The sequence below is a fragment of the Poecilia mexicana genome, unplaced genomic scaffold (assembly GCF_051168715.1).
Source record: "Poecilia mexicana isolate PSO_F unplaced genomic scaffold, ASM5116871v1 scaffold_8, whole genome shotgun sequence".
Lineage (NCBI taxonomy): Eukaryota > Metazoa > Chordata > Actinopteri > Cyprinodontiformes > Poeciliidae > Poecilia > Poecilia mexicana.
The window spans coordinates 2,134,098-2,160,168 of record NW_028263377.1 but is presented as its reverse complement, the minus strand read 5'-3'; the positions used below and the strand labels follow the sequence as shown (position 1 = coordinate 2,160,168).

At 38.5% G+C, this 26,071-nt stretch overlaps 1 protein-coding gene and 1 non-coding gene across 2 annotated transcripts in view; one reads left to right on the top strand and one right to left on the bottom strand.

The window, feature by feature from the left end:
- Window positions 1–26,071, top strand: part of hmcn1 (hemicentin 1) — an 80,992-nt gene that overhangs the window by 33,079 nt on the left and 21,842 nt on the right. The window contains exons 18-64 of the mRNA XM_014980318.2: window positions 1,637–1,764; window positions 1,857–2,001; window positions 2,081–2,193; window positions 2,920–3,079; window positions 3,220–3,385; window positions 4,271–4,398; window positions 5,462–5,713; window positions 6,272–6,367; window positions 6,525–6,719; window positions 6,840–6,970; window positions 7,796–7,943; window positions 8,388–8,514; window positions 9,505–9,659; window positions 9,737–10,015; window positions 10,454–10,735; window positions 11,875–11,983; window positions 12,062–12,231; window positions 12,465–12,619; window positions 13,136–13,259; window positions 13,396–13,497; window positions 14,345–14,521; window positions 14,603–14,754; window positions 14,941–15,064; window positions 16,469–16,644; window positions 17,003–17,099; window positions 17,297–17,419; window positions 17,531–17,686; window positions 18,060–18,341; window positions 18,461–18,628; window positions 19,340–19,453; window positions 19,584–19,670; window positions 19,761–19,952; window positions 20,896–21,069; window positions 21,150–21,263; window positions 21,343–21,488; window positions 21,579–21,729; window positions 21,863–22,060; window positions 22,142–22,255; window positions 22,687–22,874; window positions 23,182–23,278; window positions 23,429–23,590; window positions 23,701–23,814; window positions 23,904–24,106; window positions 24,604–24,685; window positions 24,776–24,907; window positions 25,096–25,245; window positions 25,394–25,553. Coding sequence (XP_014835804.2) covers window positions 1,637–1,764; window positions 1,857–2,001; window positions 2,081–2,193; window positions 2,920–3,079; window positions 3,220–3,385; window positions 4,271–4,398; window positions 5,462–5,713; window positions 6,272–6,367; window positions 6,525–6,719; window positions 6,840–6,970; window positions 7,796–7,943; window positions 8,388–8,514; window positions 9,505–9,659; window positions 9,737–10,015; window positions 10,454–10,735; window positions 11,875–11,983; window positions 12,062–12,231; window positions 12,465–12,619; window positions 13,136–13,259; window positions 13,396–13,497; window positions 14,345–14,521; window positions 14,603–14,754; window positions 14,941–15,064; window positions 16,469–16,644; window positions 17,003–17,099; window positions 17,297–17,419; window positions 17,531–17,686; window positions 18,060–18,341; window positions 18,461–18,628; window positions 19,340–19,453; window positions 19,584–19,670; window positions 19,761–19,952; window positions 20,896–21,069; window positions 21,150–21,263; window positions 21,343–21,488; window positions 21,579–21,729; window positions 21,863–22,060; window positions 22,142–22,255; window positions 22,687–22,874; window positions 23,182–23,278; window positions 23,429–23,590; window positions 23,701–23,814; window positions 23,904–24,106; window positions 24,604–24,685; window positions 24,776–24,907; window positions 25,096–25,245; window positions 25,394–25,553 — 7,198 coding nt within the window. The remainder of the gene's footprint in view (window positions 1–1,636; window positions 1,765–1,856; window positions 2,002–2,080; window positions 2,194–2,919; window positions 3,080–3,219; window positions 3,386–4,270; window positions 4,399–5,461; window positions 5,714–6,271; window positions 6,368–6,524; window positions 6,720–6,839; window positions 6,971–7,795; window positions 7,944–8,387; window positions 8,515–9,504; window positions 9,660–9,736; window positions 10,016–10,453; window positions 10,736–11,874; window positions 11,984–12,061; window positions 12,232–12,464; window positions 12,620–13,135; window positions 13,260–13,395; window positions 13,498–14,344; window positions 14,522–14,602; window positions 14,755–14,940; window positions 15,065–16,468; window positions 16,645–17,002; window positions 17,100–17,296; window positions 17,420–17,530; window positions 17,687–18,059; window positions 18,342–18,460; window positions 18,629–19,339; window positions 19,454–19,583; window positions 19,671–19,760; window positions 19,953–20,895; window positions 21,070–21,149; window positions 21,264–21,342; window positions 21,489–21,578; window positions 21,730–21,862; window positions 22,061–22,141; window positions 22,256–22,686; window positions 22,875–23,181; window positions 23,279–23,428; window positions 23,591–23,700; window positions 23,815–23,903; window positions 24,107–24,603; window positions 24,686–24,775; window positions 24,908–25,095; window positions 25,246–25,393; window positions 25,554–26,071) is intronic.
- On the bottom strand, window positions 11,626–11,707 carry trnas-aga (transfer RNA serine (anticodon AGA)). The gene has a single exon. It is a non-coding gene; the product is annotated as a tRNA-Ser (tRNA).

Here is a 26,071-nt window from a genome sequence, read left to right as displayed (position 1 = left end):
ATCTGGTCCTAGTTATTGTAATCAAAATGCTCACATCTTTATAAATTCTTTGGATTTCTTAATGTTGGGACCATAATATTTGCATCTGTTCTTCTGAATTCAGAATTCAGTCTTATTAAGACAAAGTTTGTGTGGTGTGGTGTGGTTTGCTTGTAGAGTAAAATTTTGAATCTAATTTTGCAGTAACGGTTTATTTCTTGCAATAACTCAACAACTAGTTGTCTTTTTATTTGAAAAATTAAGATTTTACTGGAGATCTTGTTGATAATGTCAGATTTTTTCTTGCAAAAATCTATGTGTCATTGGGCATTTGTCTAATATCACATCTATTTAACAGAAGCTAAAAATGTGTCTGTAAATGTGGGTGACATGTAAGCACTTTAGATATTGATCCAAGAACATTCATTCTTTTCTGAAAAATATAACCTTAAGTTGTCATAATTCCTCTTTATGGTCAGGTAGTTTTCAGGAACAAATTACAGTATATGTTTCAGAGTGAGCTTGCATGTTTTGGCCTTTACCCAGTCCAGTGAGTTTATTAACATGCTTCAATGCATGTGTGGGAACACATGTGCCTTGTTAGCCACCATTAGTTTCTCTGCAGTGGAAACACGTTGAGTCCTTAAATGTGGGCCAAAGGTTAGAAAGTGCAAACACACAACCATATGACATATATTACACACCCCACTGTCTGCCTTTCCCCTACCAGTTAAATTACCTCATTGGATATGAACACCCAGTGCAGAAGCACATGCACAGATGTTTTATTAGCACCATAAAGTATGAAGATTACTTTACCCACCTCTGCATTGAACTTGACAGACGCAGCTACAGTGTTCATTACGCTCACATTTTGCTCCTGTAGTTTTCGTATGGCATTGATCCTCAAATGAAAATAAAGTGAAGAAGGATCTTTATAGTGCAATCTAGTAAAACGCAGTATGATTCAATTTCAAATCCAGTTGCAACCAAAATACAATACAAATTGTCCATTTCTAATTAATCCTACTTAAGCTAGAAACATAATTGAGCCAATTGTGTAATTGTATTAAATACAACACTTTGTTCACAGTGTTTTTGATAAAAACATGTCAAAGTTTTCATCCATCACATAAAAACAAGGTGAGGAAAGTGTTTCCCCGCCAGGCTGTCTGGCCGAATAGATATTTTTTGGTAGAATAGTCTGGTAGTTATCTCCTTATTGTCATACAGATGGAGCAAATCTTTCTCTGTGTTTTTGAAAGATGATAGTTATTTGATAGATGCATACTGTGTCCATGTTCCAAGTAATTGTGAAGGTCAGTGATCCCTTTCATTGAGTTAAATTAGCCCTCTGGGAAAATGTTGCTCATCCTTGTGTTGGTAAATTAAATACATCTGCTTTCCTTAAGGGGAACATAGACATTTGCTTTTTATTTAACTCTATACGAAAATGTGTACTTTTACTCTATTATATTCAGTTGCCTACATTGATTACAATCAATGTTTTCTGCACTTTGGGCAAAATTACATTTTTTTTTATTTCAACCTTAGTTGAAGTTATTCAAAACAATTTTCATGCATGGCATCAGATATAAGGACAAACATTATCAAAACTTATTTTCTGCTTCAAATTTTGTCTCGTTTCTCTTCGAAGTTAAACCTGTGATTGCGATGAGTCCGCCTGTTATCAGTGTGATCGAGGACCAGCAGCTCACTCTGCCCTGCGTGCTGCTGGCTGGAAATCCACTGCCAGAAAGGCAGTGGCTCCACAACTATGGCCTGGTGGGAACACAAACAAAAAGTGCATAGTTTCTTGCTCCTGCACGCAAATAGCTTCTGGTTATTTAAAAACTCCCCCTTCTGCAATCTTCTAGGTGACCCCAGACCAGTATGTCACAGTGAGGAGAGATGGTAGTCTGCATATTGAGAGAGTTCAGCTGGATGATGGAGGCGACTACACCTGCTTGGCTGAAAACGTTATAGGGGCCACCAACCATACGACTGTCGTTTACGTCTATGGTACGTTTATGTGCAAGAAATATATCGCACAACGATAACTACAGAAATGTTTTAACATCAGCTAACCCCCTCTCCACAGTTATCCCTACAATTCAGCATGGGCCTCAAGTATTTAGCACAATTGAAGGAACACCTATAACTCTGCCCTGCCGTGCCAGTGGAGAACCCAGTCCGGACATCACTTGGAGCAAGGTCTGTAAGAACAACATGTCTCCATTAAAATAAATATTCCAAAGCTCTCTGGAGACTACAGAATGGATGAGATACAGCACAATAACTCCTACATTAAGTGTTTCTAGGATAAATATCTGTAAATCATACACCATTGTTTGTTTCTCTGTAATTCACAACTAACTTTTTTCCTCAATAGTTTTCTCGATTGTAAAAGTCTTTGCTTCCTGTTTTTAAGTGTATTTTAAAAACACATCTTTTTTTTAATAGTGCTTAGTCTAGTGTGAATTGACATGATCTTTTTATTGTCCCAATGTTATGAGTCTTTTAATATTTGCTTTATGTGTTGGTATCTATCTCTGTTCTATTTATCTTATTTCTGTATAGCACTTTGGGCTAACTTGCTGTTTACAAGTTTATAATCCAGTTTATAAATAAACTGGATTTGGATTTGCTGTGAAAGTGAAAGGGGCAATAGATTCTCTTCGGGTTGCTTCTCTCTGTAATATTAGTCAAAATAGTTGAGTCACCTGTGAGCCATGCTGTTTATACACAAAAGAGTCCTGACATAACCTTTGTGTTTATGTTTAGTTACTTGAAAGAGCAACGTTGTTTTAATAGCAGCGTTTTTATTTAATATCGACAGGGAATTGAGTAATAAATTTCATCACTCTTGGTAACAAGTGTTTTGACAAGACGATTAAATGAAATAAACATTGAATTCTGTCCTCACCATTAATCTTTTAGGGTGGGGAGCTGCTAAACTTGGGTGGTCCAGCTTTCTCTTTGGATTTGGATGGCAGCCTCCTCATCACTTCTCCCTCTGGAAACGAGACTGGAGAGTTTGTCTGCACAGCTACCAATGCAGCGGGATATGCAACTAGGAAGGTGCAGCTCACAGTCTATGGTAACCAGCTTATTATCTATAGAGACATTAAGTTGTTTATTGTACTATGACATGCAGTATTCAAACCACATATCTAGCTGGGATGTTAGTGTCACACATATTCGAATCACCTCTAAATTTATCACTGGTCTCTTTCCCAGTCCGACCTAAGCCTGGAGTTGGTGGCACTGGAGGTTTAGGAGAGCCTGTGAGGATGTCAGTGATCCAGGGAGAGGATATTGTTTTGCCATGTGACGTTCAAAGTATCCCACCACCCACCATCAGCTGGGCGAAAGAGAGACAGCTCATCTCGCCCTTTTCCCCAAGGTAAAATCCAACTCGTATTGAACACACACAGAAAACTAAAGGCCTTTGTGTTCTTTTTCTTACTTTACTCCTGGGAATGGTACAAAATCCACAGGGATTATCATTGATCACAGTTCATTGATGCTTACCCATAAGGGTAGCCTGGATCTGTACACACACAAAGCCCTTGCTTATTTCAGAAAGACGGTGCCAAACCAGATTCTGTCAGCATTATGACAGCATGTCTGTGTAGTAAAAGAGTCCAGGGGCTAAACAGACTCCAGTCTGCTATCCAGACCTGTCACACTGAAAACATATGTTGCTTTGTGAAGCAGAAATATGACAAAAGAAGCCTTGAAGTTTGAAATTGCAAAACCCTGTGTCAGACAAAACGAGAAAAACATCTGCAACTACTGTTCCTCACTTCTCAATGTTATTAAAAGGGAATATGATCCAAAACAAACATCCCTGCATCTGACTGTAAATATTTCCACAATTACATGCAACAAAGAAAGACCTCATAAATATTGTCAGATTATGTTATTTTCGTATGAATGAGTGGTTCAAATTTACTCCATGCTATCCAAATTACAGTACTTTGTCCCTGTCATTCTTTGAGGCTGTCTAAGACGACAAAGCTATCCTACATTTAGTCTGTGATTTGCCAAGGTAACTGTAATTATGGATAATGGTCGACTATTATGAATTACTGTGGTATCTGTTTGGAGTCATAGCTGCTTAAGTCATTGAGTGGAAACAATTAGTGTTCTATTTAACTTCGCTTTTCACATTTTTGGCAGCTTGGACGCATAATATTTGGAAAAGGATTTAATTTTACTGATTAATTTATTGCTGCTGTTTCTTGTGTGTGTGTACAGTAAGGCACTGTGTTCTTCATCCTCCCAGGCATCGTCAGCTTCCATCTGGATCCATGAAGATCCTTGAGACTAGAGTTTCAGACAGTGGACTTTATGTTTGTGTTGCCTCAAATATTGCTGGTAATGTGACGTTGTCCATCGATCTGAGTGTTTTAGGTAAGATGAAAAGAGAGTAGAGTATTTCACATTTATTTATAGAGACAGAATGAAAATGTATTTTCTAAGAACTTTTACATACAATATGTGTAAATGTCTTAAATTACACCAAGTGTCTTTTTAAGATGAATTTAATCAGCTTTTTTAAAAACATTTTTGGACTTAACTGTTTTTATGTATTTCTTATATAATTATCAGAAATAATCCTAACTGATCAAAATGTTCAATCTGATTTATAGTCAGAAAATGAACACAATTGTCACATGTCATTTTATGCAGTTTGTTGTGTTAGCAGTTAGTTTGAACAGAAGTGGAGGCATAAGTTGCCTTATTAGCCACAAAGAAAGAGGGAAACAAGCAGCGGTATGCACAGCTAACTAAAAAGCTCTAATCACAAACATTGTCTCCGTTAATGCTGAAGGATTGTACCAGCAAGGAATTTAGCAGAAGCTAATGCTAAAGTGCTAACTTCAACCATGCTGATGTTCATGTGTCAGTAACTACATAGATGACCAAACCTTCAATAGAGATGTTGGCCTTTAGTCAACTGAAAGTTTACAAAACAACAAAGTAAATTAGCACTTTAGAGTTTATCCTCAAACATTAATGCAGGCGAAGGTAAGTGCTCTAAAGGTTTTCAGAGTTAACCAAAATGCTGAAAAAAAATAGCTTGGTTGCTTTGATTGCTGAATGAAGAGACAAAGCTGAAAATAAGAACAATCAATGTCCAGAGAAAAACTTTCAACTACAACACTGATGTTTACCACTTTAAAAAAACGTCAAGAGAGTCTGGATGTTTGAAAGAACATTTAATAAAATGGGAGACAGCTAAATATATGAATGTCCTGTCTTTACTTAATGGGCTGTAAAATGGTTTAAACTGAGCTTCTGAACAACTTGCAGTATCAACTATCCACTTTATGTCCATCAAAGTGGCCCAGTCAATACCCACAGTAATTTTAGCACTGCAATGACTGATGTTTCTGATCAATAAATCAAATGTAGTTTGAAATAAGGCAGCCAGAGGTTTTGTAAATCTTTTCCTCTGTTCTCTCGCCTACAGTTCCTCCTAAAATCCAGCCAGGTCCAAGATTGATAAAGGTTCAGGTTGGTCATCAAGTAGAGCTGTCTTGTGTGGTGGTAGGATTCCCAGAGCCGACGGTCAGCTGGACCAAAGACAATAGAAACTTCCCTGTGTCACATGGTGGCACTCTAACACTGAGGGATGTAAAGCTTGATGATGAAGGAATCTACACATGCACAGCCACCAGCACTGCAGGCCAGGACCAGGCTCAGGTTAAGGTTCAAGTCCAAGGTGGGGTTCTCTATATTATTTCACTTTACTTGGTACACCTTGCTTGCCTGGACCACATTTTGTTTTTGGAACTACATGTATCTGCAGTTTGTGAAATACTCTGACCAGTTTCTTTGGCACCAACAACCATGTGAATTTAAAAAAAAATCCCTTTTGGTTCCTGTTTTGATGCTTGATGTGAACTTAAACGTAATCATCTTTACATATATGGATGCCAGAATGCTTTGAGGTGCTGGCATGTGATTGGCTGATTGTTTGTGTTTTCAAGCAGTTTGACTGGTGTAGAATGGTGGCTACCTGTGATGAAACAGAGCAAAAATATTACAGGAGTGGCCAACAGTTACTTAGCAAATGAAAGGAAAACATTTACCAAAAACTATATTTTCACCTAAGTGAATTATACTGATTATTTTAATTGATTTTTTTTAAATATTGTTTTTTAAATAGAAAAAGTAAAATAGAATACAATAATAAGCTAAACAACAATAATTAAATAAATAAATAAATTTGATGTTAAATGTCTGCGTCTTAATAAAATGCTTATTTTATTCCTGTCAGTCCCCCCTGTTGTTGAGGTGCCAGACCCTCCTTTCAACAGTCCTCTGCAGGAGAGAGTTTTGAACCAGCGCATCGCTTTCCCCTGCCTTGCAAAAGGTGCTGCACCATTCCCTCTCACATTTATGTATTGCTAAAACAATTACTGATATTTCCAACATGTATTATTGGTCTAAAAGCAACTGCTGCAGAGAATAAATAGCTGTTTTGTTTTTTTTTGTTTTAATGAATGAATGATTCTTTGCTTCTGTTTCAGGTCTTCCGAAGCCAGTGATCCGTTGGTTGCGTAATGGGGTTGAACTGACGGGCAATGAGCCCGGTGTGTCCATCCTGGATGATGGTACTCTGCTGATTTTAGCCGCTCTCTCACCTCTGGATGATGGAGAGTACGTCTGTACTGCAGCTAACGATGCAGGATCCACCGAGAAAAAGTACCAGCTCAGAGTCAATGGTGATTTAGCTGTTCATTGAGTTAAGAGACATTGAGTTCAGACAGTAGCAGACCATCCTGAACAGCAATGTATTCCTATGAATATTTATAGCATATTAAAAATATATCGCACATCTACAGTACCACCAGATTTTCGTGATGGGGACGCACCAGGCAATGTATCAGTAGTCCTAAATGAGCCAGTCAGTTTGGTGTGTGATGTCACGGGAAGTCCAAAACCTATCATCACCTGGTTTAAGGATGGCACTCCTGTAAGTGTGCACTGCTTACACCATTTTTTATTTTATTTCTCTTTTCTACCTGCCACTATTCTACAGAGGCCAGATTGCAGAGAAGGGTTGTTGACTCACTAACGTTTTCTGCACTCACGCATAAATTCAAGCAACGCGTTTCCGATTTTTTTCTTGCAAAAAGTTTGAAATCTGTGAATTATTTTCTTTCAGTTTCGTAATTGGAAAAACATTGAATTGTTTGACACTTTTTGGTGATCTCACATAAAATCCTAACTGCTGATGTTTGTGGTTGGAATGTGAAAAAGATGTGTAAACATTAATGAGTTTGAATGATATTGCAAAGCACAGTAAAACTACCTTTCAGAAAGGATTAAATCACATTGTGCATAGCTGATGATAGGTTACAATAATAGCTTTGTTTTCTCATTTGATCTTAAATGCAGTCATTAAGGCAGTACATGCTCAAATCACATCCAAGAAAACAGATTTTAAACATGTACCTATCAGGTGTATGCCTGTTTATTGTGATTACCGGCTTCAAAAACTATCGTCATGGTAAACTATTGCAAGACTGGCTACTTCCTGATGTTTTGGCTGCTGCTGTATTTGTTTTCTGCCAGGCAGTGAGAGGAAAATCCAAGCTTTTTCTTTGAGCTCTGATTTATTTGGAATGTAAATCAAGTCAATCTGCTTTCCACAGTGTTTTCCACTTTCGCACATTAATGCTGCTTTTCAAATCTGCTTGCTATTAACAGAATGCGCTCCAGTAACTGCCAGACAGCATTTCCTGAGCTCTCTGTCACTGTGTTGCATTTGATTTAATGTATTAATGCTAATTTACAGGTTGTTGGCGGTAACAGCATCCAGATTCTTGACATGGGAAAATCTCTGAAACTGCTGAAGGCAGAAACGGCTGATGCAGGCAGCTACAGCTGTAAAGCCATTAACATTGCAGGCAGCAGAGAAAAAGAGTTTGTTTTAGATGTACTTGGTAAGTAAAGTCAAGGAGAAGTCCTCATGACGCATGTTTGTACATCTAGATAGCTTTCATGTGTCTGTGTCTGAATCTATTCTACTACTATTGCTACATGGGGTCTGCCGTAGCCTGACATTAATTAATACATTGCCAATTGAATGTACAGCTAGTTTACTGTTAATGCTGTTTTTTTGCAACTTTTTTTATGAGTCAAAGTATATTCAAGAGGAATCATTTAGTATTTAAACATTTATTTTCAATATCAGCCATATATGAAGTACTTTGCAGAGTTTAAACTTCTATAAAACATACCATAAGATGAAATGAAGACATGTTAAAGAATCGATTGCAAACGGAGACCCTGTGTGAGCTCGAGGGTAAAATGGTGAGACTTAATTTTATGCATTTGTAGTAAAGTTTCTGTAAAATTCATCTAATAAAGTTGATTCTTTCTCTCAGTCGCACCAACAATTGTAGGATCTGGCTCTCCTATGGATGTTTCAGCAATTCTCAAACAAGAGCTCACGCTTGAATGCATAGTGCACGGTTCACCTTTTCCCACAATCCAGTGGTACAAAGACAGAAAGTAAGTGCATTCTGATTTTTACATATACAATATACTTATCTAATCAGAGGTTAACATGCACTTATTATAAGCATGAACTTTATATTTATTTTGGGGCTTTGAATGATTTGTTGTTTCAGTTTTCTGGGTGAAATGGTGATATGACGCATTTTAAAAAGCAAACAGTTGGGTGCACAACTGCATTTTCTCTAACCCACAAAGTCAAAATACACACAACCTCACATATACTTACAATCCCACTATTGTTTGGTGTAATGTCCTTCAGAAAGTGGAGGAAAAAATGCATTCTTTTTACAGCTATTGAAAAGCCTTCCTGCATAGTTTTGGCTGAATATCCGAGGGCTGATGATGAGAACATTCCAGAAGAATTATGTCACTCTGCTTTCTCCATATCAAAGCTTGTGGAGCCCACCTTCCTTATTTCTATACCACTTTATGTATCATATCAGAACCGTCGGCACCAAAATATTTTCTCTTAATTCTGCAAACATCACAGCAACGTGGTTGCATTGGAATGATGGTCTCATTTAGTGGCAATGGTGGCGCATTGCATGAAGTGATGGGAATAATGCAGGAAGGCGAGAGGACCAAAACTCTTAAGCTTCACCAAATCAACAGCTATATATTTAAAACTTTAGCACAATTAGGAAAATAATTGCAAACACACATCAAAGCTGGGTTTAGAAATAGAGAAAGTCGGCGGCTAACTTTAAACATCTGGAACGGGCCTGGCCTCAGCCCCTGCGGAAAGCTTAGACTTCTCTAAAATCCACAGTAGAGTCAGATATGTGCACCAAACTCCTGATTTAAAAAAAATCTTTCATGTTTTATGTTGTATCATCATACGGTTGTTGAAAAAGAACATTTAAAATGTATATATAGATGCCCAAAATTAACATGAGGCTCGTGCCTATGTAAACCTCTGACTGGGAGGGTAACTACATTAAAATTAAACTTTATCTCTGTCTTCTTGTTTCTGTTTCTCTCTAGGTCGGTGTTTCTTGGTGATCCCAATCTGGAAGTCATCAACAGGGGTCAGGTGTTGAGGATAAAACATGCTCGACTTGGAGACCAGGGTCGCTACCAGTGTAGCGTCATAAACACAGCTGGAAAACAGTCCAAAGACTTCAACCTTAGTGTTTATGGTGTGTGTTTCCGTCTGTAGTGATACAGCCAAATTATTCTACTGTGATTGATTAATTTTTTTATCCTGTTGTCACAGTGCCTCCTGCCATCATAGGAGGCAACTTAACAACGAATGTGACAGCACTGCTGCACACAATGGTAACACTGGGGTGTGAAGTACGTGGAGTACCGCATCCCACCATCACCTGGTACCGCAGAGGAGAAGCCATCGTGTCCAGCCGACAGGCTCAGTATCTAGAGAGAGGTGTCCGACTGAAGATCCCGCGAGTTCAGGCGTCTGACGCTGATCAGTACACCTGCAGGGTTAACAATGTGGCCGGAAGTGCAGAGAAGAGCTTTGAGCTGGACGTCTACAGTAAGAGTTGTCTTTTTTTTTAGTTTTAATTTTCATTTAAATAGATCTTGATTATATCTTTATCCTGTCTGTTTAAATGAAGAAAATTTGTGCATAATAAACACTTACATGGAAACAAAAACATAAATATGTGAAACATTAAAAATTACTTGTTTTAGTGGTGCAACCTGGTATTGTATATTTAATAAGAGGCTGTGTTTTTTATTAATGAATTCATGAAAATTAATATTGCTTGGTACAAAATAGGAGTGAATTTTAGAGTGTTTACTACGAAATAAAATAGTAAAAATAATTTAAATAATTAGTTTGACGTCATGCCCCACCCTGATTTGCATGATTTTTACTTGTGGAAGCATTCACTGTTAATATAAATGTGATATTTGTTAAGCAAGAAAACTGTAGCATCTTGTCCTCTTCTATTTCATGTATTCCCCACAGTGCCTCCCACCATTACTGGAGGGGAAGATGGGCCCACGGAGAGAAAAGTGGTCCTCAGTAAACATCTGACCCTGGAGTGTGAGGCAGCAGGTCACCCACCGCCCTCCCTCACCTGGCTGAAAGATGGAGTCCCTGTGCATCATGGAGACGGAGTTCGTCTTCTAGAGCAGGGGAGGAAATTAGAAATCCTCTCAGCCTCCATCTCAGACTCTGGACGCTACATCTGTGTGGCTACAAGCATCGCTGGAGAGAAGGAGGTCAAATATGATGTCAAAGTATTGGGTAAAGAGACACGAAGAATGGTGTTATTTTGGCATAACCACATACTGTACTAAATATCTATATATATTATTCATTTTATTACAATCATCACGCCTAATCTATTCTACTTGTACGTATTTTAGAACTTTATCTTTATTACTGTAAATAAAGATAAAGTTAGAAATTATAATTACAACATTAACACAAACACTTAAACAGGGAGGAGGGCTTAAGTGAGTTGTCTTTACAGATGTTTTTTTTTTCTTTTTTCGGCTAAAAATATTTAGAAAGTTCTGCTTTAGTCCTATGTAGAGCAATAGACATCTAAATTGAAAATCAGTATCAGCTAAACATGATGGTTGTGCAGAAAGTAATCACTTCATGTCTTTAAACTAGCAGTCTGAAAAGCAAATCTTCCTAAGTTGTTTTAACATTTATTCAAAAAACATCCCTACTGCTATCTCAAATTGTAATCTTTAGAATGCAGTAACATCATTAAATTTAGTCAAAATTATAGTTTTACTACTAAAATGAATGGTATTAATGCATACACTTTTTACAAATAGCAAGTATCCAAAAGAATTACTCATGTACTTAAAATATATAAGTTTAGGATTTTAAGATGCTTAAATTATCACAGGAAAAATATTGTTTGAGATTACTGAAAATGATGATTGTCTATAGGAAACAGGCCGTTCTACCTTTATGTCACCTGTTCCTTCTTAGTTTTGGATTGATCAGTCTGTCTAACATTTTTTAAGCCTTTGTGAGAATTTCATGTCAGTGGATATCTAGTGAGGAAACAACTAGAATTGTCTGAATTCAGCTTTGGTTGTTAGGAGTCTTCCTGTATGAGAAACCTGAAACAGCCGCACCACGTTGTGGTGACAGCTGGAACAAAAACATTCTGCCGTTGTCGGCAGGATTTGAACCTGCGCGGGGAGACCCCAATGGATTTCTAGTCCATCGCCTTAACCACTCGGCCACGACAACCCATGTGTAGCAAATGCCAGTGGCGTTGCTTTTTGTTCTGTTTGAACAATGTGTTCATGTCATGGGAAACAGACAGCTGCTTCTTCACTGGGGTTTTCTCTGTCTGACTTGCCCTACTTATTGAAATGTTATTTTGAGATTTGACTGTTTTTCTGTGTTTGCCCTAGTTCCTCCTTTCATTGATGGAGCTGACGCAGTGACAGACAGCTCAGTAATAATCAACACTCCTTTGGAGCTGGAGTGTCAAGCCACTGGGACGCCTGCACCTGCTATCACGTAAGGCTTCAGTCCAATACACTGTTAAAAATAAACAAGCAGGCATAGCCAGGCAACATGCCAACTATTTTTTTCCAGGTGGTACAAAGATGGGAAACGAATCAGATCTGGAGACGGATTGCGGATTGCAGCAAGCGGTCGACGGCTCATCATTTCTCGCGCTCAGATCTTTGACACAGCTAATTTTCGCTGTCTGGCCATTAATGAGGCTGGAGACCACGAGAGGAACTTCAATGTGACAGTCCAAGGTACAGAATAAAGAAAAGATACTTCGAGTAAAAACAAAATCTCAGTGATTATGCAAAAATAACTTGTTTTTATTATTATTAATAAAAATGTTATTATATTAAAATGTAAGCTGCTGGAAAGCTTCTTCTTTGGGTAAATATCTGCTTGTTTGCTCCACATATTGTTGTGAAATAAAAAAAAACAAACTGTAATTTAAAAAAAATAAAATAATCTATTCTGTTCAATTCTGCAGTCCCACCATCTATCCGTACGACGGGGCCTGCTGATCGCTCAGTGATTCTTCACAAACCGATCAGTTTGGAGTGCATCTCCAGTGGCACTCCTCCACCCAGTCTCACCTGGCTTAAAGATGGCCGACCTGTGGACACAACAAAAGACCACCTCAAGGTTGGTGTCTGACTTTTAATTAGTTTAAAAAAAATATATCTGTTGTCAGTTTGCATCTAGTCAAGCCTGAAATTATTCAAACCACTGACATATTGATGTTTAAAGGATTTTTTAAAATTTTAGTTCACATTTTGAAGTGACTCAGCCATTTTGATCATATTCTGATATTCCTTTGTATAACCGTCTTGAAAAGCAATGCTGAATCTATGAGGAATGTCAGAAAATCCCTGTATTTAAGTGTCATAATCCAAAACCAAAGTGACATGACTTTTTCCTTTGTGATTTGCTCAATCTGAAGGGTAACACAGGGTAAAATTTTCCTACAGTTTCCACTGAAGATATGCTTTAAGTTATTAAAACTCTGAGGAAATATTTGCATTTGTGCCAACTGTGTTCTGTTCTTGAGTAAGAATCATGAGTGTGCAAAAAGAATAAACATTTCATGCCTGTGCTCCTACATAAAGGGTAACGACCATGCTTAACTCTCTTGACCCTTTGCCTGTTTAACTGTCACAGCTGCACTCAGCAGGAAGAACACTAAATATCACAGAAGCCAGACTGGAGGATTCTGGGAGATACACCTGTCTGGCCACAAATGCAGCTGGAGAAGCCCAACAGCATGTTCGACTGAGTGTCCATGGTAATTTACAGACACACCGCCCTCTTCTGTCGTTTATTTCCTGGGATCTGCTGAACATCTTTTTTTCATCATCTTTATTTTAACTACACAGAGCTGCCATCGTTCTTGCATAAAATGTTTTATATCTCTCTCTCAGAGCCTCCCAGCATCCTCCTTTCTGCAGACGTCGTCAACCAGACTGTTCTCTCAGGCTTCCCCACTGAGCTGGAGTGCAAAGCTACAGGAAGTCCATTACCTGGTGAGACTGTTGCAGACGTTCTCCACCTACCTGCTGTGATCACTCTCAGCAGCTCTCTTTGTTTTTGTAAAAACAGGGCAATTTTGACTGTGTAGCACATTTTCAGCAACAAGGCATTTCAAATGCTTTCAATGATTTGACAGAAATTATAACAAGCAAAAAATATATATATTTCAGTGAGCGATGCAGTGCACTTCTTTGATCCATGTTCTAGGTTTGCTTCTCTCACTTCCAGTTGTTTTAAACTTTTATAAGTATTTCTCTGGCTGTCAATGTGGCAGATGTACCCATTTTATGCAGGCAGAAAATTTGTATTTTGAAGTGTAACTAAAAGAAAAGAGGCTCTGCCTCAAGCTTTATTTATAAATTGAATAAATTAAATTAATAATTTAATTCATTTTGTTAATATTTATTACCTTATTAAAAATTAAGGATTTAATTAAAGTGGCAGAAATCCTGATTAAGTGAAAAACTTCTTCAGCTGTATTAATTTTAATGATAAGTGTGGCAGCTGGATTTTGCCATTAATAATTATTTATGAAGTTTGATTTTATTTTCAGTTTGACTTTACCACTGCAATAAAAATGAGTTCAGAAGTGAAAACCTGCACAGGTTAAAATGATTCTGCAAAATTTTACATATGTTTTACCATGACTCTATCCTTGCATGTCTTCTAGATTGAATGACTTGATAACTCTCATCACTTTATTAAAGTTCAGTAAGATAGTATGTTGAGCTACACTTACGTGACTAAATGAGTTGTATGCGTATCGTTGCAATTTATTTTTCTATTTTCTCTTTTTTTATATAATTCATGACTGCTCTCTGCTTTATTTTTATGCATCAGCTGTAACATGGTACAAAGATGGCCGACCTCTTACTGGTGCAGCTGCCGTCCCGATCCGGAAGCGCGGCCAGGTGCTGGAGATTGAACAAGCCCAGCTATCTGATGCTGGAATATACAAATGTGTGGCTGTTAACCTAGCAGGAGCAGCAGAGAAAGTCTACAGTCTGCAAGTGTTTGGTTGGTGCTTCGCTGGCGTTATAATCCTCTCACTTTATCAACGGTCATATCCAACCATTCTTGCAATCTTTTTCCTTACAGTCCCTCCAGAAATCTCCAGTAGAGGTGGAACGGTTACAGCTGTGGTGAATGAAGCTGTAAAACTTGCGTGTGAGGCCTCTGGGGTTCCTGTTCCCAGTCTGACATGGTTAAAAGATGGAAGCCCTGTGGCAAGTGTATCACATGGCATACAGGTACAAATCAAAAGCTTAGCTGGCTAGTTTTCATCTATGAGTAGTGAGATTTGTTGTACCTTTTTGGTGTTGTATTCACAACGTCGATGTTATGAATACAGTCACGTTAGCAGAAGCTTCCTTCTCTGGGTTTCTGTTAACTGAGCTTAAATTCCTGATCTCAACTCTGGCTCTGTTTTTTCTCAGTTGCCATCTGCAGGCAGAGTCCTGTCTCTGAGCAGTGCCCAGGTCAGTGATACTGGTAGATACACCTGTGTGGCAGTTAATGCAGGAGGGGAGCAACAAAAGGAGTACGATCTGAGGGTGTATGGTGAGAAAGCATTACCTGCTCATTTTTCTAAAGAAAGCTGTATTTTGTGTTTACTTGTGTTGCAGCGGTTTGAAGTTATGAAACATACAAGTTTGACAAACATGCAAAAATATCAGAAATGAGGAATGGAGCAAACACATTTGTACATCACTGCAGAAACAAGACAACAGGCTTTTCTCCTCAGGAAGTAACTCAAAAGATGGCACCAGTTAACAAAACAAATCTGCCTTTGTTTCAGACAAAATATTCTGACTCATGCTAACTCGAGAACACACATCACCAGAGGCAAATCATTGGCACCCCTGGTAAAGGTGTGTTTCAACACCTGGTTATCATGGAAACTTAGGCACCCTAAGATGCTGCCATTATTTTAAACCGTTATTTTAAACTGATTATTTATTGCTCTGATTGTAGTTTAAAAATGTTTAAGTGTTGAGAAATCCTTGACTTTGTTTCCTAGTGTTTGTATGTGACATATCACCCGTTTCCATTTCTCCAACTTCAACAGGATACAAGGACCGATTAGTAAATCAAAACTTTAGTGATCCTCAAATGACTATAAGAAAATAGCTTCCCTCTTAAACCTGTACATGTCTACAGTCAAAGTTATAAGAGTTTAAACTTCATGAGGGGTTTTATCTTACCACCACGCATAGTTAGCAGGATTCAGAGGAGATCGAAAAACACCCAAAGTCTCAATGATAACCAGTATTTTGAACACATCTTTACCAAGGGTACCAATAATTCACCACTCGTAATGTGTGTTTTTGCATCAGCTTTACTGTTCTGCTGAATATCAATAAGGATTTGTCCTCAGAAACAGAGGCAGATTTGTTGCGTTAATTGGTACCATCTTTTGAGTGACTTCCTGTGTCCTGAGGAGAAAAGACTGTTGTGTTGTTTCTCAGTGACCTGCTTTCTGCGTAGAAACAAAACATCCTGCAAAGGATATTTATCCCAAGTTATTTACCAGACAGAGCCAGATTTACAAAGAGAGGAGCATTCTTTTCTTTAATCCTGATGGAGAGATAATTAAGTCTTGTGTTAGACGCTTTTTATAAGATGAAGACTTACCTTATGTTCCCCATCCGGCGTTTAATATTTTCCAAAAACTGGGTAGCATTAGACTCACATATTTGTGCATTCATATTTGAGGTATTCTCTGCAATACTTTTTATTTCCTGAGTCACTGTGTTTTGTTTTTTAGTAGTCAAGCCAGTTCAATGGATATTAGGTTTCAGAATTGTCTTTAGTTCTGCAAACAAATCTTGAACTTGATTCACATTGTTTTGCACTCCAGGAAGGATAAAAAATGATCAACGTATTAGAGCAATCAAATACAGAGAGAACATTTCGCCTGGCATGGAAACATTTTTCAGTGATATTTACTCATGTTTTACCCAGTTCCACCAAACATCAAGGGTGAGGAAGTGAATGCAACAGTGATGCTCGGTGGTCCAGTAGAGCTGCACTGCCACAGCGACGCAGTGCCTCCACCAACTCTCTTATGGCGAAAAGATGGCCGCCCTATTTTCAGGAAACCTGGTCTAATTGTCTCTGCAGATGGTAGTTTACTCAAGGTAGAGTCTGTTAGAGATTCTGTACGAGTACATCTTGTACAGAACAAAAGACTTTTATGTATTTTGTTGGGATGTTATGTGATAGACCAACACAACGTTTAACAAAAGTGTGATGTGGAATGAACATGATGAATGGTGTTCAGAAGAACTTAACTTGTCATTGTGGGAAAATGTGGTTCACAGACTATAGACACAAATCCACACCAAGCTTTTGAGGGGATGTTTTGATTGAAATTTTGAAAACAATGCATATTTTTTTCTACTTACTGTACTTTGTCTTGATCTATCACATAAATCCTGGAAGTTTAATCTTTGATTTTTCCAAACTCCCTGATATGTCTCTGAATGTAATTTTTAGGTTGATAATGCTCAGCTGCAGGACTCAGGAAGGTACACTTGTGAAGCCACCAATGTTGCTGGAAAAACTGAGAAAAACTATAACTTGATTGTTTGGGGTAAGTTTAACTTTGTGCTTATCTGTAATTCTTCTAACAGGAAAAATGCTAAAAATGGCTAATTGTTATGAACAAATCTGATTTAATGTCTTTAAATTATGAAATGCTATGTGTAAACTGATCATAGTCCAGGTGTTTGCAGTTACCAGTTTAATTTGATTTGAGTGCCTCCTTAAGGTGTCTTGTCGTCATTGCAGTTGCTCCCAGTATCCGTGGCTCTGAGGAGGCATCTCCTATGACTGTGATCGAAGGAAGTTTTATCACTCTGTTGTGTGAGTCCAGTGGGATACCACCTCCCAGCCTTACATGGATGAAGGATGGTAAGTCTATCTATGCCAGCTAGCACAAGTCAACAAACCAGTGTATGAGGCCGTGGTATGTTTAGGTACATTTTAGCGCTTTAACTGATCTTTGCTTTCTGCATATTTTAGGTTATGCCCTAAAGCCAGACCAGCGGCTGAAGGTTTTGTCTGGAGGGCGCCAGCTGCAGATCTCCAGTGCTGAGAAAACAGACACAGGCTCTTACAGCTGCACAGCCTCCAGTGCTGCTGGCACCACCTCAAAGGAGTACAGCCTCCAAGTTTATGGTGCATACTCCAGCAACGTCAAATCCTGCATTGATCTGTTCTATAAGTTGCTCATATGTGTTTTGTTGCACATTGTCATCAACTGAAATCCCAAAATTCAGATTCACAAAGAATAAGAATACTCCATAATAAGCCTGTCACAATAATTAATCACAGGATTAATTAAAATGAGCCCGATATTTTCCATTTTGATGATAATGTTCTTTCAAACGTAATATTTATTTATTGTTTTTGGTTGTTGTGTCTCAGTACTTGCTTCTTTTGCATGAAATGTTGCATCATTTAATTCAGAAAAAAGTGTGGCATATGCATTTCAAAGTAATGTGAAATCAGCAGTTTCTCTCACATTGTCAACTGTCTTGTCCTGTTGCAGTTCGTCCTTCAATCGGACGTAGTGAAGACGACTCTAACGATGTGACAGTGACAAAAGGAGGCGGTGCGACGTTACTTTGCGCTGCAGAGGGCGTCCCACAGCCCACAGTCACTTGGCTTAAGGACGGGCGGCCCATAGAGGACCAGCATGGTGCACAGGTCCTAAACGAGGGCAGAGTGTTACAGATTAAAGACGCCAAGGTGTCAGACACGGGACGCTACACCTGCATTGCTGTTAATGTGGCAGGACAGGCAGACATTAAGCATGACGTCAGTGTGCATGGTACGATTCTGGGATAATTTTTTTGTTTGTTTTGATTTTTACATTGACATGTTCAGTTTTCAGTTTGATTAAATAATTACCTTGTTGATCATTTTCCACCATTTTCTCATCATGTTCAGTCCCACCTGTTATAACCGGTCAGGTGCAGTTTCCAGAAAACGTCAGTGTTGTGGTGAAGAACCCAGCTTCTCTGAACTGTGAGGCTTCTGGTATCCCTCTGCCTTCCATCTCCTGGCTGAAGGATGGAAGGCCAGTCAAGGCAACTAACTTGGTGCGCATCGTCTCCGGTGAGTTTGAGTTTTACTGTGCATGGCTTTCTCTCATCTTAATATCAAAGTAGCTCTACAGTTGTTTGTATTTCTTCAGCCATTCCTAATTTCTCCATCCTTTTTGTCATTAAAAGTCCTGTTGATCAGACCATTCCTTTTGTCTGTCTGTTTTGTTTGGTCCAGTTCCTTAAAGCAAAAGACATTGGAGATTCACACTGGTACAGTTAACAAACATTTCTCCAATATTTTTGGAGAAATGTCAAAAGTGTTCTTACTCTACACCATACAGCATACGATTCGGAGGACTAAAAGCATAATTGTAATAATTTGGAAATTGGTTTCTGTAGATCATTTCAGATAGATTGATGACTTGGAAACAGGTTTTGGCAGTTTCTCACTAAACAAAGTTAGAATTATATAACATAATGCAAGCAAGTTAAAAATATAAATCTTAATTTGTGAGGGAGCAAGTTATTTCAGTAACTTGCTAGATAATTTGCTTATTTTTTGCAGCAGTTTCTCATGACCTTGTGTCAGGCTTGAATCTCATTAAATTGGAATTTAAATGTTTTAACATCTGAGGCCAAATTCTCAGTGTTAACTGGTTATTATCTCCAGAGCACAAGAATGCACTTCAGCCAGAATCAATTTTATGTGCAGGTATTCCTGCATGGTGTCTGTTTATGGTGGCAAAGAGTCAGATTTTAATACGATCTGTTTAACCTGTAGGGGGGCGTAGTCTCCGTCTGTTGCACACCGCAGTGGAGGATGCTGGGAGGTACACTTGCGTTGTCGCCAACAGCGCTGGAGAAGAGAGGAAGAACTTTGACCTTGACATTCTAGGTGAAGAAAGTGAATTTCTTGAGGCTTTTCAGATGAAAGTCGCATTACAACCATAACCTATTTGCATTATAATAATTATTTAGTTTAATTTCAAGCAAAATTATGAAAACGTTGGATGTTTCATTGGCAGTTCCTCCAAGTATTGTGAAGGAGGGAACGGTCGTGGATACTAAAGTAAAAGAATCCCAAAATGTCACTCTAACCTGTGAAGCATCAGGTAAATTACACATTCTTTGTAGCGTAAGCCACATTTTAAAAAAAAGATTCTTAACTTCACAACTGTGCAATTGTTTAAATTTATTGCCAGGTAACCCTCCACCAGAGATTAAATGGCTGAAGGACGGGCAGCTGTTGGTGCCTGACAGACGACAGCAGATCGCGTCATACGGCCGTTTCCTCCAGATCTTTGAAGCCCATGTTGCAGACACTGGAAGATACAGTTGTGTGGCATCAAACAGCGCAGGAGAACGCAGACGGCATTTCAACCTCAATGTTCTGGGTATGAAGGCACTTTATCTTAATTCATGTCTGAAACATTTATCCTGCTGACCTAAGTACATTTTGATGAACACATGCATATAGAAGCAGACACGTCGGTTGGCACCTCTGGTCAAAACATGTAAAAATGATTTATGTTAAACTTTTTCTATGCTGATCTGTATTTCTAGTGTTGCTGTTATTACAATTCCCCAACTTTCTGTTTCTTTGGGGAATATAAATATGATGCTTCACTCAGTTGTAAACAGTTTCTCACAAAGTTTAAAAACTTCCTGGATCTTGGATAATAGGTTCCCTAGTTATCCTCCGTTTTATGACAAAAAGTTTATTTCTACCTGAATTTGGAGTAAATAATCTGAAACTTGACCAGACATGATCCTCAAAAACTTAACCTGGACTCTTTTTTATTAAATCTGATTCACATTCAGTTTATATTCCAAATAAACAGTGTGATTTGTGATTTATTTTTGTTTTTTTAACAAATATGCCTTATATTGCCCCATTATTATTATTGCCCCTTTATTAATGGGGCAATATTATGTATTTTTCAGTCACATAGTTTCATAGCACATTTGAGTCACTGTGTTAACTTTAGTTGTTATCCAGCAATGTTTTTGATGAGGGAATAAGTTTATAACATGATTTAAAGTTAAAAAAGTCAATAATATGTAATAGTAACCTTTTAATACTATAAATGTTATGATAACATTAGTTAGTGGTTTAATCATTCATAACTTCTTGAATACCAGTAATTATTCCACAGGTGATTGTCTTAAAAACTGTTTTGGTCTCTGAATAAATGTTTTCAAAATTGAATCTTTTGCATTAGGAGATTAATTTAAAACTTTTCACACATCTTTACCAGCGGTGCCAACAAATGTACTCCTTTTTAATCTCTTCCTAACCTGATTGTCTGCGAATTTGGCCCTGCTTTTTTGCCACAGTTTCTCCCACCATTGCTGGTTCGGGTCCTGACATTTCTGCGGAGGAGGTTACAGTGACCCTGAGCAGCCCCACCTCCCTGGTCTGTGAAGTCCAGTCCTACCCTCCTGCTCTGATCACCTGGCTCAAAGACGGCAATCCATTTGAATCGACTCGCAGAGTTCGAGTTCTCCCAGGTTTGAGGTTACAAGTGTGAAAAGCAGAATGCAACTTGACTTTTGATTGATGTGATTTTTGTTTAACCTCTCTTTAACAGGCGGACGGACGCTGCAGATTCTTAATGCCAAGAAGGAGGATGCTGGCAGGTACACTTGTGTAGCCACAAATGAGGCGGGAGAGACTCTGAAGCACTATGAGGTCAAAGTTTATGGTGAGTTCCCTGCATAACAACATTGTAATAACATAAATATGATCAATATGTTGATCAATATGTTCTTTTTTCACTGAAGTTCCTCCTCAGATTAATAAGAATGATATCCCCGGAGAAGGACTTGCCGCTAAAGAGGTAAAGATCAAAATTAACAGCACATTGACCCTGGAATGTGTCGCTCAGGCCTTTCCTTCTCCAGCACTGCAGTGGTATAAAGATGGACAGGTAGGAATCCACAATACTACCATTTGCATCTGAAAGACTTTTTTTTCTCTCAAAGCAAAATTCAGTCAAACAATTTTATCATTTCTTTAGGCCCTGATGGCAGATGACCATGTGTCCATCATAGGCAACGGTCGCATTGTTCAGATCAAACATGCCCAAGTGTCAGACACCGGCCGCTACACCTGCGTCGCCACTAATCTAGCAGGAGAGGACGAGAAGGACTTTGATGTAAATATACAAGGTGAACTGGTTGGACTGGTGCTCGGGTTAATTTTATGGAAATTTACTCCTCCAGGGATAAAATCTGTGTCATCAAAGAAATGAACAAACTGGGGTTTGAATTTATTTTCTTTCTTCTTTTTCATTTATTGCAGTACCTCCACATTTCAATAGGCCTGGTGGAGTCAGGGATACTTCATCAATCCCGGGTTTTGGAGGGGATCCTCGTGATGTCATACTTAACAATCCAATCTCTCTGTACTGTGAGACAAATGCTGTACCCCCTCCAACCCTCACCTGGTACAAAGACGGGAAGCTCCTTACCTCTAATGATAAAGTTTTGATCCTACCCGGTGAGTCAAGTTAGCAATAATAAAATAAGGAAACAAGAAAGCAAAGCTTACATGTAACAGCCCATGCTGTCTGGTTCTCAGGTGGGAGGGTGTTACAGATTCCCAGGGCGCAGCTTGAAGATTCTGGCAGGTACACCTGTGTGGCCATCAATGAAGCAGGAGAAGACTCCATCCAGTATAACGTCAGAGTGCTGGGTGAGGGTTTATTTTTGGTACAGATCCAGAAGTGACTAATTTTCATGGATTTTGCATAGTTTTCTAAAGACTTTTGTGTCATATAATTAATTTGGTGACAAGTCTTATAACTGCGTAAGTCAGATCCCCTTTAAAAACTCTTATAACTACCTATTTTAATAGTTCAAGCACCAAATACGCCAGATATGCCATAGAAGTTAGCTTTAGAAGCTAACTTCTAAAGTTTTCCACTTTACTTATGGTTGTGCAGCCAATCAGCATCACTAAAAACTCCCAAAGCTCGCTGTTGGAGATATCAACCAAAGAAGAACAGAGTCTCCATTACAACCAATTATCTTAAGCTTTTAGAACACCTTTTTGCAAAGGTTGTATAAGGATTTGTGCACAATCTTTCTACAATTTCAAGCTTTTTTGTGTCTTTACTGCATTAGTACCTCCAAGCATAAGAGGATCAGACAATGATGTGCCTGAAGAAGTCATTGTCCTGGTCAACAAAACTGGCCAACTGGACTGTCACGTGGATGGAACCCCAACCCCCAAGATCACCTGGTTTAAAGATGGTCAGGTGATGAATTCAGGCGGACCACGCAGTATTCTGTCTAATGGACGAGCATTAAAGGTAACGACCAGGAAATGCATAAATATATAAGCAAACACCCTACAGTCGCTTGTTCAGCTACGATTTCATCATGCAATAAAAATTTTAATCCCGGCTTGACAATTTGAGTATTCCAGAAATTTATTCTGCAATGTCACAATTTTTTTTTCCAAAAACACACTGCATTAAAAATGATTTCAGACCTGAGAGTCACCATCTTTTTCATGTTTTTATAGTTTTGTTTAAGCACAATAGTTTTTTGTTTAACATTGTTAAGCTGATACTGTTGCATTAATCTTGATGTTTAAGCAGTTTTTGTCTCCCTCAGGTGTCAAATGCTCAAGTTTCTGAAACAGGACAGTATGTGTGTGTGGCTGAAAATGTAGCTGGAAGTGCAGAGAAACACTTTAACCTGAACGTTCATGGTAAGCTATTAGAGGCTGTTCTGATTTGCCTTTTAGCTTTGTGAATTGGATGTAATTTTAATATGAAGACTATGACTTGACTGAAATTTTTATGCTTTTACAATGACTTGGATTACTGCATGTTTCTTTTTTTTTTTTTTTTTTTTGCAGTGCCTCCCACAATTGTTGGTGTGAGTCCAGAGAATGTGACGGTGGTGGTGAACAACTTTGTGTCCCTCACCTGTGAAGCTAGCGGCTTCCCTCCTCCCACCCTGAGCTGGCTAAATGACAGGGGGTCCATACAGCCTAAAAGTAATGCCCTCATCATGCCAGGTACTGAAATTATTATCAGTCACGAATAAAAGAGAAGTACAGCATTTATGTTCTTGCAACAGAATATGACATAAGGTTCTGAACATGTCTGTGTCCTTTTGTCTCTTCAGGTGGTCGTACTTTACAGATCCTTAAAGCTAAAGTGTCTGATGGTGGAAAGTACAGCTGTGTGGCCATAAATGCAGCAGGACAGGCTCACAAACACATCTATCTCACTGTTTATGGTAAGCCCATCATTTCTTTTCTACAGATTCTTCTCGGTTTTTGGGTTTATTTCATACTGAACAATTTTTAATTTTCCTTGCCTCACCAGTACCTCCAAGTATCCGGGGCAACAGTGGAGACGTGCCTGTGGAGGTTAATGTTCTTGTTGGGAAATCTGTAACTTTGGAGTGTGAGTCCAACGCAGTCCCTCCTCCCATTATCACCTGGTACAGGAATGGCAGAGTGGTGACAGAAACAACAAACATACATATTCTGCCAGGGGGACAAATGCTTCAGATCAAACGCTCTGAGGTAACACAAACAATGTTGGCTTCTATTTTCTATTAATTATGGAATCATAGTAAATACCTACTACTTAAAAACAGTCTCTTGCAGAAGTATGCGCACCCCTTGAAATGTCCCACATTTTGCTACAAAGCTTAAGCTTTGTTGTATTTCATTGGGTCTTATGTGATAAACCAACACAAAGTAGCACATAGCTAGGAAAAGGATACATGGACCTTAAAATGTCTCACAAATAAACATGGGGTTCATACTTTGTAGAATTACCTTTTGCATAATTAGAGGTTTAAGTCCTTTGTGGGTATGGTTTGCACATATAGAGACTTAAATTTCTGTGCAAGGTAGCTCAAGTTAATTCAGATTGAATGGATAATGTTTATGAATAGACATTCTTAAATCTGAAAGTTCAAAGGGCATTAATACTTTTGCAAGACACTGTCTAATGCCTCTTATATGTGCAGGGATCATTTGTATTTGCAAAAATATGCAAAGTTTATTTTCTGCAGGTGTCTGATACAGGCCAGTATGTCTGCATGGCCTCAAATGTTGCTGGCCAAGTGAACAAGAACTTCAACTTAAATATTCATGGTAGAGTATAGATTTCAAAAACAGCTAAAGCAGGTGTTTGAAAGTGCTTTTTCATTCGCGGCACAATAACAAATAGTTCTAACTCTTCAGTTCCTCCCAGTATCGACGGCCCAGCAGAGGAGAATGTTGTGGAAACCATCAGCAACCCAGTTGCTTTCACTTGTGATGCTACTGGAATCCCTCCACCCAGTCTCACGTGGCTGAAAAATGGACACACTATAGGTACTGTGATTATATCCAGACAATGTACGACTTAAGTCATACAGGTTAATAATCAGTAACACTAAACATGTAAACTTTTTGACTGAAAGTTAGTAAATATAGATAACTGTTGTAATCCTAACAGACCTAAAACAATCAGTCTAATTATGTGCATAATTAGACTTATGGAAACTTTATATTTCCTTTAGAGAACTCTGAGTCTCTGGAGATGAACATCTTCTCAGGAGGCAGCAAACTACAGATAGCACGGCTGCAGCTTTCTGACAGTGGGACCTTTACATGTGTGGCCTCTAATGTTGAGGGCAAAGCACACAAGAGTTACCACCTCACTATGCAAGGTACATAAACATCATTACTATGAACCTTAGGCTGATTTGAATCCCTTAGGAGAATAGCTTAAAAGAATAAATTAAATAGTTTTGTTATCACAGCAAATATTTAATATCTGTCAGCTGTTTTGCACTTAACCTAATAATTTCTTCTTAGTCCCACCCAGTATCTCTGGATCAGAAATGCCCAGGGAGATGGGAGTCCTTGTGAATGAGAGCATTGAGCTGGTCTGTGAAGCTCAGGGAATTCCGACTCCGACAATCCAGTGGTTGAAAGATGGAGAAGCCATCAACAGCACAGAACTCAAAGGTCTCAGGTACTTAAATGTACAACCCCCAGGTGTTTGAATAGCCTTGGTAGTATGTCATTAGCCTACCTGTCTGAACTTTTGCACCCTTATGCTGCAGACAGATTACAGTAATTCACAGCATGGCTTACTGCACTTGATGTAGGAAGATGTGTAGCTTTGAGGAAATAAATTTGCTGCTTTGTCCTCCCACACATTTAACTTTGTGGCAAATAACCTCTTGTCAAACCACTCCTTGAGTGGGACAGGTCATCCAGACCTAAATTACCATAATTATTAAAAACAATCATCAAAATAAGTATTTAGTGTAGTTTTTAGGGGTTTGGGTTTTTCTTTCTTAAAAATAAAAACCTGTTGTGAAATTCTGAATGCTCTGAATTTAACCATAGCATGGGATATATGCAAAATGCAAACTGGAATTTTTTTTTAATTATTTTGCAAATCTTGTCTGGCAACAATACTTAAATGGTAAATGGACTAAACTTATAAAGCGCTTTTTCCAATCATATGGACCACTCAAAGCACTT